The 16,012-nt window shown below is 39.4% G+C and overlaps 1 protein-coding gene across 1 annotated transcript; it reads right to left on the reverse strand.

Annotated features, from left to right (window-relative positions):
- Positions 1-4,890: 4,890 nt before the first annotated feature.
- On the reverse strand, positions 4,891-15,378 carry LOC137870449 (glutathione hydrolase-like YwrD proenzyme). Its single transcript, XM_068707739.1, has 12 exons — positions 15,178-15,378; positions 14,025-14,178; positions 13,794-13,947; positions 12,118-12,324; positions 10,602-10,754; positions 10,440-10,527; positions 10,043-10,208; positions 7,855-8,011; positions 7,416-7,598; positions 6,963-7,047; positions 6,496-6,591; positions 4,891-5,744 (listed from the first exon to the last, which is right to left on the reverse strand). The coding sequence occupies exons 1-12, from the start codon at positions 15,275-15,277 to the stop codon at positions 5,608-5,610; spliced, it is 1,680 nt and encodes a 559-aa protein (XP_068563840.1). The 5' UTR covers positions 15,278-15,378; the 3' UTR covers positions 4,891-5,607.
- Between the last annotated feature and the right edge of the window lie 634 nt (positions 15,379-16,012).

A 16,012-nucleotide genomic window follows, 5' to 3' on the forward strand; every position in this document is an offset into this window, starting at 1 on the left:
CAGCAGTGAGTTTTTTTTCCTAATCCTTTATTTTCACATGGTTTACAAATTTGTACAGTATATATATACCCTATTAACTATAAATACTATATCTTTACAAGGGCTTACATTATAGATTATTGATAATTTTGTCAATAAGATGTCAGAAAATTATTTTCACAACTTCTCAGAGCCACAGGTGAATGTGCTTGTTTCATCCGACAGTCCCAAGACCAAATGTTAAGTTGTGATATGAAAGAAGACAAAAGAATCTTCACGTTTGCAAATGTTTATCTTCATGTTTTTATTTTATTTTATTTGCATGTTTATCTTGATAAATGACTTCAAAGACTGATCAATTATAAAAAGGGTAAATGTTCTGGTGATAAACTAATGGCCTGATTGTTAAACTTGATTGCGATACTCAAAATGTTACTGAAAGTACAGAAGTATTCGCAACAAAATTAACTTCAAAGTATCAAAAGTATTTGTTATACAGCAAAATGGTATGTTACATTACTTAATCATTATTATGGTGTTGAGTTGGAGCTAATTTTAGTAGTTAAATCTATCACAATGCATCATATTGTATAAATGGATTATATGTTCTGCATCTGTACGAAACCAAAATAGCTTTCAGATAAATGTAGTGAAGCAAAAAGGACAATATGTCTCTCAGAACTCTAGTGGATAAAATAAAAATAACCTAAGACAAACCTTGACGACAACATATTTTCAAGCGTATTAAATCTAGATAAAAGGATATACACCAAAAGATTCAAAATATTTTTCTCAATCCCCTACATTTAATTGTAAAACACTATAGAAGATGAAACATAAAAAAATGGTAAAGTAGAGGTTTTCCCATGAAAACAAAATTATAGATCATTCTTTACATGTCCAATGCAAAATGTCTCATGAGTGTTCCCATATTCTTGACAGTGCCCCTTTTTCTAGGTCCGAATGATAAAACAGCTCAGCTGGTCTATGTGGGGCAATAGGGAACAACATGACTCTTAATAGTGCTGTGTCAGAAAGCCACAAAGACTGTGTATGTGTACTATGAGTGTTTCAGGGGCCCAACATGTTCTGTATTTTAAGTGTTTTAGGGGCCCATGTTGTGAGCTACTTTAAAATCCAGCTGGAATGCAAAACATCCAGATAAACTGCGCCGAAAGCTGTAACTGGCCACTAACGACCTGCTTTAACAAGCTGTTTCAACCAGTGTTAATTAAGACAGATTATGTAAAGCAGAGGGTGACAGAACACATGGATCGTTATAGGAGTAAACATTTGGTACCAGGTGCTGTTGGTAGCTGTAAGAAGATCAACAATGAATCAAAGTTCAACATTATGTTTCTACATCAAGAGGTTTGTGGTGAAGTAGAATCATGCTCGGGCTGCCTGCTCCAGGGTGCAAGTGGTTTGCAAGCTGTTTACCAACTCACTTATTTTTTCAACATCCTTTTTCACACAACCCAAGCCACTGCATATACTGTCATTTAATGTATCCTCTCTGTCTGTCTGTCTGTCTCTGTATTTATCCTGTCTGTGGCAAGGCAAGGCAAGTTTATTTGTATAGCACATTTCAACAACAAGGCAATTCAAAGTGCTTCACATAAAACCACTAAAAGCATCAAAAACATAATGCAAAAGAAAGGAGATTTAAAAACAATTAAGAAACATTAAAATCAGTCATTAAAACACTAAAAAGCTAAAAACAGTGCAGTGCAGTTTAAGAAATAAAATACAGTAGTAAAATGCAGAAATTGATTAAAATCCTTGAATGTGGTTAAAATCCTTGAATGTGGTTCAATCAAAGGCAGCGGTATGTTGAGGGGCAACAGGGCGTTTCCCGACAGCTAACGTTAAGTAAAGCAGTGGTCCCCAACCACCGGGCTGCACAGAAAGAATACATATTATATTATTTCCGTTTTATTGATTATCAGAGTCTGAAAGAAGTTTTATTTTGAAAAATGACCGGATTCTCTCGCAATGTCAAGACGCTCGTCTCAGTCACGTGATACTTACCTCAAAAATTAAGCCCGCAAGCTACCGAAAATGAGTAAACAACTTTTGGAGAGCTTCTTTGCAAAGGGTAAAAGGCCCGCTAAGGAGAAAGAAGAGCCTACAACTTCCAAGAAAAAGAAATTTCATTAAACAGATATCAGGAGTCTAATTCAATATCAGGAGTAATTCTGACGCGCCTCGTTGCAGAGAAACAAGCTCAGGGCTCCCACTGATTTAGCGTTATTGTGAGTTTTATTTTTTATGCATTTTATATTTGTTTTCATGCCGATCGTATCTTTTTATTTCGTCATGTTTATCCGCCACACCTTGAAGGCCGGCCTGTGAAAATATTGTCTTTGAAACCGGTCCGTGGCTCAAAAAAGGTTGGGGACCCCTGCAGTAAATTATAAAGCTCATAAACATACACAAAGGCAAAACACCAACTCCATCTAGCCTGCTTGAAAACATGCATATGCCATGTACCAGATCATGATTATACAGTGCTGTGAAAAAGTATTTGCCCCCTTCCTGGTTTCTTATTGTTTTTCATATTTCTCACACTTAAATGTTTCAGATCATCAATTTTTTTTAAATATTAGACAAAGATAACCCGAGTAAATACAAAATGCAAATACTTTTTCACAGCACTGTATGTCCTGAGAGTTGTGACAATGGACAAGGCCAGAAAAACAATTGATTCAGCTAATTGTATGGTAATCTGATTAAGAGTTTGTGATATATCTTTTTGTTTGAAAAAGCCAGACCATGGAGTGTTCAAAATATAAATGGTTTATCCTTGATGACAATGTGCCCATTAGACCCTGATTTTTGTCGGTGGTGCAGGAGAAAAGGTCAGAAAGTAAGCAAATAACGTTAAATATTCACACTGGAAATATACAGAGCAAACAAATAATGTCAGACCAATGATTGTTCTTATGTTTTGTACAAAGTGTACAATTTTCCATTACAGTAGAATTTAGGAATCACCTTTTTGAGACCTTGAATATCCACACATACAGTTGTGGTCAAAAGTTTACATACACTTGTAAAGAACATAATGTCATGGCTCTCTTGAGTTTCCCCGTTATTTCTACAACTCTGATTTTTCTCTGATAGAGTGATTGGAACAGATACTTCTTTGTCACAAAAAACATTCATGAAGTTTGGTTCTTTCATGACTTTATTATGGGTTAACAGAAAAAGTGATCAAATCTGCTGGGTCAAAAATATACATACAGCAGTGCTAATATTTGATTACATGTCCCTTGGCCATTTTCACTTCAATTAGGCGCTTTTGGTAGCCATCCACAAGCTTCTGGCAAGCTTCTCGTTGAATCTTTGACCACTCCTCTTGACAGAATTGGTGCAGTTCAGTTAAATTTGATGGCTTTCTGACATGGACTTGTTTCTTCAGCATTGTCCACATGTTCTCAATGGGATTTAAGTCAGGACTTTGGGAAGGCCATTCTAAAACCCTAATTCTAGCCTGATTTAGCCATTCCATTACCACTTTTGATGTGTGTTTGGGGTCATTGTCCTGTTGGAACACCCAACTGCGCCCAAGACCCAACCTTCGGGCTGATGATTTTAGGTTATCTTGAAGAATTTGAAGGTAATCCTCCTTCTTCATTATCCCATTTACTCTCTGTAAAGCACCAGTTCCATTGGCAGCAAAACAGCCCCACAGCATAATACTACCACCACCGTGCTTGACGGTAGGCATGGTGTTCTTGGGGTTAAAGGCCTCACCTTTTCTCCTCCAAACATATTGCTGGGCATTGTGGCCAAACAGCTCGATTTTTGTTTTGTCTGACCACAGAACTTTCCTCCAGAAGGTCTTATCTTTGTCCATGTGATCAGCAGCAAACTTCAGTCGAGCCTTAAGGTGCCACTTTTGGAGCAAGGGCTTCCTTCTTGCATGGCAGCCTCTCAGTCCATGGAGATGCAAAACACGCTTGACTGTGGACACTGACACCTGTGTTCCAGCAGCTTCTAATTCTTGGCAGATCTGCTTTTTGGTGGTTCTCGGTTGACTCTTCACCCTCCTGACCAATTTTCTCTCAGCAGCAGGTGATAGCTTGCGTTTTCTTCCTGATCGTGGCAGTGACAAAACAGTGCCATGCACTTTATACTTACAAACAATTGTTTGCACTGTTGCTCTTGGGACCTGCAGCTGCTTTGAAATGGCTCCAAGTGACTTTCCTGACTTGTTCAAGTCAATGATTCGCTTTTTCAGATCCATGCTGAGCTCCTTTGACTTTCCAATTGTAGCGTTTGTGGGCGTTTGTATCCAATGAGCCCTATTTAAATGGCCTCAGAGAAGTCACCAGTTGTAGTCACTCATAATCACTCACAAGAAGTTAAGAGGCCATGCTATGAAGCTCATTTCATTGACACAACTTTCTAAGTCACCAAAATTGCTAATTCATGTTGCTGTATGTATATTTTTGACCCAGCAGATTTTGTCACTTTTTCTGTTAACCCATAATAAAGTCATGAAAGAACCAAACTTCATGAATGTTTTTTGTGACAAAGAAGTATCTGTTCCAATCACTCTATCAGAGAAAAATCTGAGTTGTAGAAATAACTGGAAACTCAAGAGAGCCATGACATTATGTTCTTTACAAGTGTATGTAAACTTTTGACCACAACTGTACAGGGGTTTTTTTTAGACATCTTACTAGACCAAAGTGTTGAATGGACCAACTGATCATATGATCAATATCTCCATTAGGATCTGTTAGTTACCCACACACATCTATCTTATCTAGGTGCTGAATTCAAAAAATGTTAACAGAATTATAATTCCCTAATGAATCCCAACTGTATTAACTACTCCTGGTAAAACATTGTATTTTTCTTTTTGTAATGAAGATATATTGGACCAAAATCAGCTCTTCATCAAGTACAAAAATTATTGATTTATTTGTCATTTGTAAAAATGCATAAAATGATCCATCATATTTCATAGATCATTTGAAATACAGACCGTTAAATAAGTAAATTTACTTCACTTTAAGATGTAGGAAAACAATGCAAAACAAATCTGAATAGAGATATACTGATTGACTTGATTCACATCACATAATTACATTATCTAAAGTCAATTTGGGAGGGTTATATATGTAATTATATTGTTTCTACACCAGCAGCATCTAAGTAGAGACATTGAAACAGATAATTATCTCAACCAAAAGACAAGGTTGAGGAAGAGCATCTTTTGTATGTAATGTCACACAAAGATTTCTTTTACGATTGGTTGTTCTACATTTAAGAGCGAACAAAACACTGTACTAGCTTATAACTGTGGCTTGAATTTAAGAGGATGTGGAGAGTCATATGATGAAAAAGACACTTTATAAAAGTTTAATGTGTTATGCTATGATGCTGTGCTATGACTGTGTTGATTACCTGAGTTGTTGTCAAGTTATTACGTGGTAATAAAATTGGTTTAATCAAGAAGCCAAAGAAAAAACAATAACTGTGAATTATGTCACCGCCAAATATTGAAAGTAACTCTGTTCTACAGTTCATGTGTAGGAATTTACTTCAGAATATTTTGTGATCAATGTATTTGAATCTACATCTATAGGGAAAAAGAGAGAAGGTCACTTATGTCTAGTATCCCTGAGCACATCCATCCGCTCTGGGGTCTGATCCCGCCCACAGCACCCTGGATGGATGATCGACAGATGGGTTCCACCAATCCCCCACTGTGATGATCTGTCCCCGCCCAAACTGAGACCTCATGTGGCCTGTGTGTTTGAGCAAAAAGATAAATGGTAAAAATGCGTTGAGTCCATTTAAACTGTCTCATATTGTATTACTATAATCACTGCAAACCAAAACATCCCATGTCTCATAAGCATGCTAAGGCAGCTAGGCTGGAACAATTTTATCTCGAATGATGAGCAGTTAATTTAAACAAAACGTGAGACCATAAGTCTTTAGTCTACACACAGGTCAAAAAGCTGTGAAAACTAATACAATGGCTTCACTGGTTAGTTTGAAAATAAAATGTAGTAAAATATAAATAGATTTAGATAGTTAGGGAGAACGGGTTAATTTTACGCTGTATTCTTCTATGACTGAATTAATTCATTTGAAGAATTAAGCATTCTACAGACAGCAGCAGCTAACTCACCCAGAATGCTTAACCAGTTGTTTCAGCCATGGTCTTGTTTATGGCCATTAAATCAATATAACAATTATTGAAACACATTACCTTTTCCTACATGTAGCACCTATTTGTAATAAAATACGTATCAATGAGATAAATGGAAAAAAAAAGCTTGACTTGGGTGCAAATTGTTACAAATAACTGTTTCGTTGACATCTTGCACAACTGTGCAACAGTCTTTTTCCCCCTGTTTTTGTTAGTTTTGTGTGTTTTATGATGAATGAATGAGAAACTGGTCTACTTTATGGAACCATAGCATACTTATCATGTCAAAAAAATACCGTGCAGCCACTGCCAACAGTAATTGTGTAAATAACAAAAGGTACCTGTGATTGGCCAGCTGACTTTGTGGCCCCGTCTTCTCAGCTCCTCGGCTACCTCCTGGCCAACCCCATCCTCCAAATGAACCGACCACTGATCAGCTTGACACAGAATGTTTAATCACAATATGATTATCATTCCAAAAAGTGCTTTACACAAAAATGGGTAAGTACACTATATTCTTTCACAAAATTCCCACAAATCTCATGTGAATTCAGTTACAGTATATAATGTAAACTCATATCAGTAAAAAAAACACCATCCTACTACTTACATTTGTAATGGCTAATAAATGGCTGGTGTTTAATCCCAGGCTTAGAGAGCCAGACAGCTGAACTCATAATTAGAAAGAGCTGTTGTACGTGATTATAAAATGATGTTTATGCTATCACACTGCTCTCTATATGTGACTAATACAGAGTCTGCGTGTGTGCGATTGTGATTGTGTGTGTTGTGAGAGGACATGACATACTTTTGTGGTCATACTGTACATAGACTCTTGGTGCGTCCAGAGCTTGTTGAGGATTCATTCCAAACTCCAACATATTCAACAACACCTAAACACAAGGGCAACGTCAGTTAGTAACTCATTAACACGTTAATCTCATAAGACTGAACCATAATTAAAGTGAGGTGTGTTCAAGTCACTTAAAAACAATGTAATTAGGTCACCATAGCCTGCTGCACACAATAGTTTGTGTTTCCAATTTTTGATTTCTCCAATGACGGATCTAGTGTGACTATTAAATAACATATTGCAACTTATTTGCAAACGGACAAATCAAAAGATAATATTCACAAACAACAGAGAGACAAATGATTAATAACCGTGTAAGGGACATATCTTTAATACTTATTGGACTTTATCTCAAAGCAAATTTTCTGCCATCAATTTTCCACCTGTCTATTCCTGATCACAGCATACCTGGACGTGTCCCTGTGGTTGCATCAATGCCCCCATCACTCCCAGTGCAGCAAGGAGTCGTGGTTTTTGTGACGTGGTTGCAGAGTCAGTGAGAAGTGCAGGTATTATGGTGTGATATGGACGCTTCCCCCCAGCGACACAGTTAACGTGGTTACGATGCAGACAAAAGTTGGCCCCGCGATTCTGTGAGTGGGAAAAAGGGATTTCATGAAAACACTATAATGATAAACACCACAAATCAACTTTTTCAATCTCCTTTTTTAAGTTCTTTGGAAATTAAGTTTATTCCGTGTTACTAGTGCAATATGTCTTCATAGGACTGGTCCATGATTTTTTTTATTTCTATTCATCAAATCCCCTGATGTTGCCACTCAGGGTTACACCCCCTTCTCTACCTCACATGCACACAATGGCATACCCTTTTTCTGACCCCTCAGACCTGTAGTGAAAATCCACAATCCTTAGGGACCAGCCCACTTCCAAAGCCCATATAGGTGCTGTTGACAAATGAACAGGCGTTGCCCTGACTGTCAATCACACAGAAATAGACTGTGTCACTTCCTGTTGTCAGGCCAGGCTCCACTTCTTCCATGGCCCTACAGATAAACACACATCAGACATTGTGGTTGTTACTTTTTTCATCTGCTGGCACCAGCAGCATGTTTTAGCATACACACATACCTCGCCATTCACACAACTCAATGCAAAAGAGCAAATAAATGGATTTTCCTCTATTCCTTTAAGTGTTTTCAACTGCTTAGCATGTTCATGCAGCAAAAAAAACTAGTTTTAAAATGCACTGAAAGATAAATAATAAGACAATGTGTCACTACTTAATGATTATTTATATTCCTTGTGAAAATAAATTTAGTATTTTTATCAAATATATCTAATAGGAAAATAAAGGTCCTAAGTGGCCCCAACTGTCAACCTTACACATTGGAAGCACCAGCTATTGCTTAGATAATCTTTATAAGTGTGTGCTTTCTCACTACCTGTTTTCTCCGTGTGTCAGTCCTAATGTTCTTATCAGAGCAAAAAAAAACAAACGACAGCCTTGGTTCAAATATATCGTTGGGTGTCAGCTAAGAAGTCTGATTGCCGGGTGCATGTAAACACAGGTTTAACAGTAACCAAGTAATTGCAGCGCATGTAAACATGATCTATAATTTCCTGCTTCCACTTGATTTTTCTCAGTTCCCTGGTTTATTATGTGAACATAATGACTGTGAAGACAATACTTTCCTTACTGTTTGTATTAATGAGAGACAATGGGCCTGATTCACATTAAATTTAGGGTTGGTTGAATCATAAAGGTTGAGTTAAGGTGATACTAAATAAAGTCTAAGTGTGAGGGGTGTGCGTGCGGGATGCAGCCCTCTGCATGCAGTCTAATGCATTATACACTGCCTGGCCAAAAAAAGAGTCGCCACCTGGATCATCATGCCTAGTGCCTACTGTACAAGCCTGTGGGGGCAGTGCTATGATCTGGGGTTGCTGCAGTTGGTCAGGTCTAGGTTCAGCAACAGTATGTGCTCAAAGAATGAGGTCAGCTGACTACCTGAATATACTGAATGACCAGGTTATTCCATCAATGGATTTTTTCTTCCCTGATGGCACGGGCATATTCCAAGATGACAATGCCAGGATTCATCGGGCTCAAATTGTGAAAGAGTGGTTCAGGGAGCATGAGACATCATTTTCACACATGGATTGGCCACCACAGAGTCCAGACCTTAACCCCATTGAGAATCTTTGGGATGTGCTGGAGAAGGCTTTGCGCAGCGGTCAGACTCTACCATCATCAATACAAGATCTTGGTGAGAAATTAATGCAACACTGGATGGAAATAAATCTTGTGACATTGCAGAAGCTTATTGAAACAATGCCACAGCGAATGCGTGCCGTAATCAAAGCTAAAGGCGGTCCAACGAAATATTAGAGTGTGTGACCTTTTTTTTTGGTGGCGACTTTTTTTTTGGCCAGGCAGTGTATGATGCAAGTATATATGGTGACTCATATGTACATCACATCTATAAGCATATGTGAGACATAAATGTACTCAAGACTCAAGAAAAGCACTTCATCAGTTAAAGACACACCTTCAGAGTCAAACCAAGTCCAGCCAAGCCAGCCCATGTGTATGGAAAAGGCCTATTTTAAGCCCCTCCCAATGGGAGAAGTTGGTACACCTCATGCAGGACATGAGAAGGGTCCAGTGTGGCTTGTTCACTGTCTACGTGCACCCCCAGGTATTTCAATTATGGTGTTTGCTTCATGGGTTGAATAATACGTGTGTACATGTGTGTGCATGTTAGGAGATCGTTAAGAGCTTATGAACAGTATAAAAATAATTGTATAGTCTGTTTGTCTTAGAACTGATAAAGGGCTTAAGGTCAAAGTCTACAGTACTGACCAGTAAATACATATTGTTGCCAAAACATACACACATAACAGCAGCCGGAGCAGTGTAGGAGGGAAGGAAGGACCGAGGCATGAAGGGATTGACATTTATGTCGGGAGGGGAAGTAAAAATCTACGGTCCTATCTAAAGTCAACAGAGTACGACAGGTACACACTGGTACTAACAGACACACACACACACTTACACAAACAGAAACACACACCTGTCCATGCAGATGTTCTGCGCTCGCTGGCAGCTGTAGTTCTTGTCCAGTAAGGTTTCGAGAGGGATGCTCACATGATCTGGGTCACCCAGGTAACGCAGAGCGTCTGTCAGCGCCAAGCGCACAGCCTCCGCCAGCACATGGATGTAGTCAGAGCTGTTATGGCCTACAGCCCCCCCCCACGCACACGCACACACACGCACACACTTTTCATGTTTTGAGCAGAACACAAACAGAATTCCATTCACCTCCTTTCTAATGTTGTGTATGCTAAAGGTTTATTTTTTCTATGAAGTGAATTTTGACTCATCCACATCGCCAGACTAATATCTATATGTGACATTCTCTAGTATGGAGTCCTAATGCATCTCTGCTACATCAGCATGCCAGTGAATACCTTTGAGAGGGAAGTTCTCCAGGATGTTGAGCAGCAGTAGGGCAGTCAACCCCTGACTGTTAGGAGGTGGCTCCCACAGACGCACACCCTGAACACACAATGGAGTCATTCCCTCTGCTGACCACGTTTTCAAAAATACAGACAGATGCTCGCTGACCTTACCTTGTATTCTGTGCTTATGGGGGTGATGACCTCACTGTCATGGCTACTGAGATCATCCAGGGTCATGACTCCTCCATTTTGGTTGATGATATTGACGATAGCTTGGGCCACTCTGCCCTGGTAGAAAGCTGGTTTGCCACGCTCACCCAGCTCCTGTCGATACATCAGTCCACCAATCGATCAACTGTTCAATCAATCAGACTATTCTGCCTGTCCATGTACACAAAACACAGCCATTCAAATATCATGTAATGCAACACAAGTCTGGAGTTTGAAAGATATGTGGGTGACGTGTCTACTATTGTGATTATCTACAGGTCCAATCAATGTTAGCAAATGAACAGAATGGTGTGTGTGAATAAGTGATTTTTCACCACCAAAAAAGTAACACACACCGTCATCACTGAGGAGACACCGTTATGATGCAATGGAATGGAAACCACCCATCAATGGGGCTGAGGTCACTGTTGTTTTTACTGCCTCAGGAACGTGGCTGTGTGTGGTTATGTGTGTATGTGTGTGTGTGTAGTGACTTATAAAGGGCGTATTTGGCAGTGTTCTTGCATTATTGAATTAGTAAAGACTGATTGACCGTTTGATGCTGTAATACAGAAGAGCATTGACCAGTGAATGTTTTAATAGTGACACACAAGCAGTCAAACACACATAAATACACAAACTGTGAGATCAGTCATCGTTATAGTGAAGTCACACCGACAGGAAACTACAAATTGAGCGTGGTTTTATGAATGTTACATTGTCCCCGCACATCCAAAAATGCACCACCTCACTTAAAATGGTTTAAGGGGCGAGTTGTAGTGTTTCATCGCAACATCTAAATTATGTTTCAAAGAATTTTCAAAAGCACTTCAGTAAAAAAAGTTCACGGCATGCTTAGTCATGCCTATGTGCTTATGTGTCCATGCTTATGTGTTTATAGTATGCTATTTAGTCCAAAGTATTGGACAAATTTTAAATTTGACCTGCTGGTGGTGTTAGATTTAAAGTTAGGGGCCATAGAGTTCTCTACAAAAATGTAATGGCGATCCCTCCAATAGTTGAGATATTTCAGCCTGGATCAAAGTGGTGGATCGACCGACAGACACACAGACCAATAAGCCAACTTTAATCCCTTGGGCATAGGGCATGGCATAGTTAAAAAAAGTAGCTCCTGCATGTAGTTATTAAAAGTTGGCTATGGTCAGTTTGAATTCATGTTTACAGTTTCCTCCCTCCATCAACCTTGTTACCCATCCATATTGAGTCCAACACTCTAATAGTTTCAGAGTTAATTATCTATGCTGCCCCTGGGTTCATTCAAGGTCTTCCTATATAGAAGGCTAAGCTAAGTTTAAAAAAGAATAAAACCTCTGGGAAGACGAGGCAACAGCACAGCGGTTTCTCTGGGGTTCTACATTGTTCCGTTTTCTTCCTGTTCTAAATAACCAGAGTTCAGAAAAGAATGGCCCAGTGCTCCTCACATGTGTGTTTGTGTGTTTTAGTTTCAATGATTTACCTTCAGGGTCTGGGCCAGGGTTGGGTTTCTGAATACTTGTCCACATTTGGGGGCCTGACCATCGATCAGTAGGTCTCCACCTAGTTCCTTCCCATCGTCTCTCAGAGCAGCCACCCATTTTGCCCAGTGGTGAGCCGTTACTTCTGCAACAGGATATCCCACCTCTGCAAGCTCCACCGCCCCACTCAGCACCTCCTGCAAGGATAGCTAGGGAAACAGGGAGAGGAAGCACGTGCTTATTACCTCACAGGAAACCTCGCTGAGCAGGAAGTGTGAGTCATTGTTTTGAGAAGAAATATTTGGAGACTAACTGGTTTGTAATTTCCTCTGAGGGTTTTCAGTCCATACAAATGAGAAGATCCTTCAGGGTTACTTTATGATGAAGTGCTATTTACTTTTCTGATGTCCCAAAATTCCCTTAATGTTAACAATACTCACTTCCACTTCCATTAATATATTTAATTTCCTAAGAACCATTCTGATAGCATAAAACAAACAGTTGTGAACGTGTTGCATGTATCTCGTTCCTTTATCGATGTGAATAAGCACAGCTGTTGTGATAGTAGTGAGAATATCTAAAATTGAGAAAAAGTGAGTCGTACCTCTCTAAAACCTTTCTAGTGAGTATGCTGTATTCAGATCTGCAGATGCCAGTTTTTGTGGATAAATTGTTCTTGGTGATTTCCCCATCAATATTTTGAGAGACTGGCACCAAAGCTGGAACTTTATTGATAATGTTTTAGACAACTGACAACTGTCAAAATCCAATCCAATTATAGCTGCACTGACATTATCTACAATTACAATTCATCTTCTGTTTCCTCGCCCAGTCTGCTCTAATTAGCTTGCGAGAAAAATATGGCGCACCTTTTCATGGGGGGAGATACTCAGATAGAGGGTGGTATATTCTAATGAGCCCGCATGTAACATAAGAAGGGGAGCCAGATCTGAATGGTTTACGGTTTTCTAATCTAGGTAGCCCAGAAAAACTGAATGGTTGTCTTATTTCAGTTTGTGGGTTAGTAGGGACTCCAGATAGCCAAATGTATGTGCACACGCACTGAAAAAGTTCGTTTTTCATAATATGTCCCCTTTAAGCATTCATTCGGCTAGGACAAATGAAGTTTGAGTGGACATGTAGTGCAAATATACACACAACGTAAGACCATGTAACTGCCATGTAACTGCCATATATAGATGTATATATTTAATATAAAATGTATTGTTTACACAGGAGTTTTTGTCTGCTGAGTTTAATCAAGTCCCAACCCCCCAGGAGAGAATAACCAGATCAGTGGCTCCAATTAATTCAAGTTTAGGAGCCATATTTCAAAAGCTTGCCCACATTTTATTGGACCTGTAAAAAAATATATATATACCTACCTACCTACCATAAGTAACTCCTGTTTGATCAATAAAGGGAATATCCATAGAGCCAGTTTGATCACTCCTTGTTTGTATCTTCTTGACCCATCTTCAACACCACTGTTGACACAAGAGTCAAAAGTCCTACTCCCAAGTGTGTTTGATGGTGGTGTTCCAATTAGGCTCTCTTTGCAGTGTTTACATGTAGGTTGTTTATGTCATGTGAATGATTATGTTTGATGGGCTTTTGGCTACCTGGGTGTTGCATAATACACAGCACACACAGATGAATACACAAACACACACCAAACCTTGTGACTACCAAACAGCTGCACGGTATCGCACCAACATGCAGGGGCCCCTGGTACTGTGACATTCAAGGCATCAGCAGGTGAGGGAGGAGCCTCCGCAGTGTAACCACGTCCTTCCAGGAAGTCCAGGGTCTGAGCTCTGGGCGAACGACCACTGAGGATACAGAGGGAGGCTCAGTTAATCATTCTGTATTATGAAGACAACAACAGCAGCAAAAGAAGAGTTTCCACCTGCCGTTAATTCCTCTGATCTCTCTGGTGTTTCCGTTGTAGAACAAGCAGAAGGCGTCTCCACCAGGACCGGTGCTGCACGGCTCTGTTACCACCAGCGCTGCTGCAATGGCAACCGCAGCATCTGCTGCATTACCACCACGCTTCAAGATATCTGGACACAAACATACGTCCCTGTGTGATTAATAAAACCCTAGACCCTAAAAGGTCCTTATCAGTGTATGGTTCAGGTACATCTACTACCACTTTGAGTACCTCACATGTGGAGTAATTTTACATATTACAAACGTAACATATATATCTCAATTTCTCCTGTTCAAACAATTAGGGTTTTATTTTTCAAAGTTTTTGAGGTATCGAAATCTAAGACCCTCCACTTCAAATGCCCCACGAACCATGTTGGCTTTGTGAGCAGTACAAATAAAATGCCCTTCATCTCCATTGGTGTCTCAAATCTCAGAGGCACTCTGACAAAAAAACAAAAACATAGATGGTTGCCAGTAATAGGAGATTTGTAATAATTTCACCTTTTGGCAAAAGGTGAAATTATTAGACAATCAGTAGATTGTCTCAAGCTAAATTGTCAAAACGTTTTTCAGTCCCAGGATCTTCAGTATGAGGACTTGCTGCTTTAATTTATATGATGGTCAACTGAATATGTTTGTATTTTGGCATTTGGTAGGGAAAAAATCAGCAAAATGTCACCTTGGGCTCACGGAGATGGTTTCAGCTAACATATTATTTTATATTTTATAGATAACATTTATCAAAAACATAATTGTTATTGGACTCAGAATAGTCCACTTTAAATTCACTCTCTTTATAATGTTCAGCGTTTCTGGGCCTGTTCTTCGAGGCACTTGTTGTGCTAACAGTTTTATAGCTAATTCGCTAGCATTGGGTTAGCGTTTAACCAGGGTTAACTAACGTTAACTACCTGCCTGCACTTCCTTATGTGTAGCAAAGTCTTGGTAGATTGTTCCAAGTTTAACTGAAAATGATGTTCTTTGTTCTTAAAAACTATAGTTTCCTTCCTGATTTTATTAACTAACGCTAGTTCATATGTGGAAAAAACAAAAAATGCGAAACGTATTCAGGAGACTGTGACTTTGATGCCTACTTTAGATCATCATGGCAAATGTTTTCCACTCACCGAGACCTATACTTGTAGCTAGCGGCTGGCTGGATGCCACACAGCCGTGTAAACACACAACAGGTGACCGGCGAGAGGAGAAAGACAAGTCGGTATCCATCCCGCTTTAACTACCAGCGACCGTTGGCAGAAACAAGGCAACATACAGGGGCAATTAAACCGTACTGGTCTGGTCACTGACAGGACGCTCAACTTCTAATCGGTTACTCGGGTATCAATTGAGTTTGGCTCAACTGGGACGGGGACAGTAGGGACGGTAGCAGAGAAACGGAGGACCGATTACATCGATGGATGCTGAAACCTGTTTGGTTTTTTTTGTTCTTAACTGGTATTCACATTTTATCTTCTGCCATAATTCAAGAGGAATCATGATGGAATAACAAGCTAGTTAGAGGCGTTAGAGGTTATATTTGTCATGTGTGGGGACCCACCAGAAACATCTTGCAGTTTTTCATCTGTTTAGCATTTGTTTTTCTTGTAAAACACTTAGAACCACAGTGATATGTTAGGAATAAACCAGTCCATAATTAGGTCAAACAGACACAACCACAAGTATTGATGCGTTTGCACTTAATGCCCATGTCTTCCCTAAAGCAAAAATCCAAGTTCTGAGAACAAGACTTACAAGAACAATAATTAAGTTTAGGATGGAGAGCAGAAATTCTTAGGAAACTTATCTCAACCCCCATTTGCAAACATGTATGCTCAGTTGAAGTTTAGGTTTGTCACTTCAATTTACGAAAAATATAGGTGAAATTATATCTCTGCTGATTTCTACAGGACAAGGGTACAATTGGACAAATTGTCAGCCAAAATATTAGAGCATCAAGAATAA

This window comes from Cebidichthys violaceus, unplaced genomic scaffold, assembly GCF_023349555.1.
Source record: "Cebidichthys violaceus isolate CVI_PGR_0920_01 unplaced genomic scaffold, fCebVio1.0.p SCAF_13, whole genome shotgun sequence".
Classification (NCBI taxonomy): domain Eukaryota; kingdom Metazoa; phylum Chordata; class Actinopteri; order Perciformes; family Stichaeidae; genus Cebidichthys; species Cebidichthys violaceus.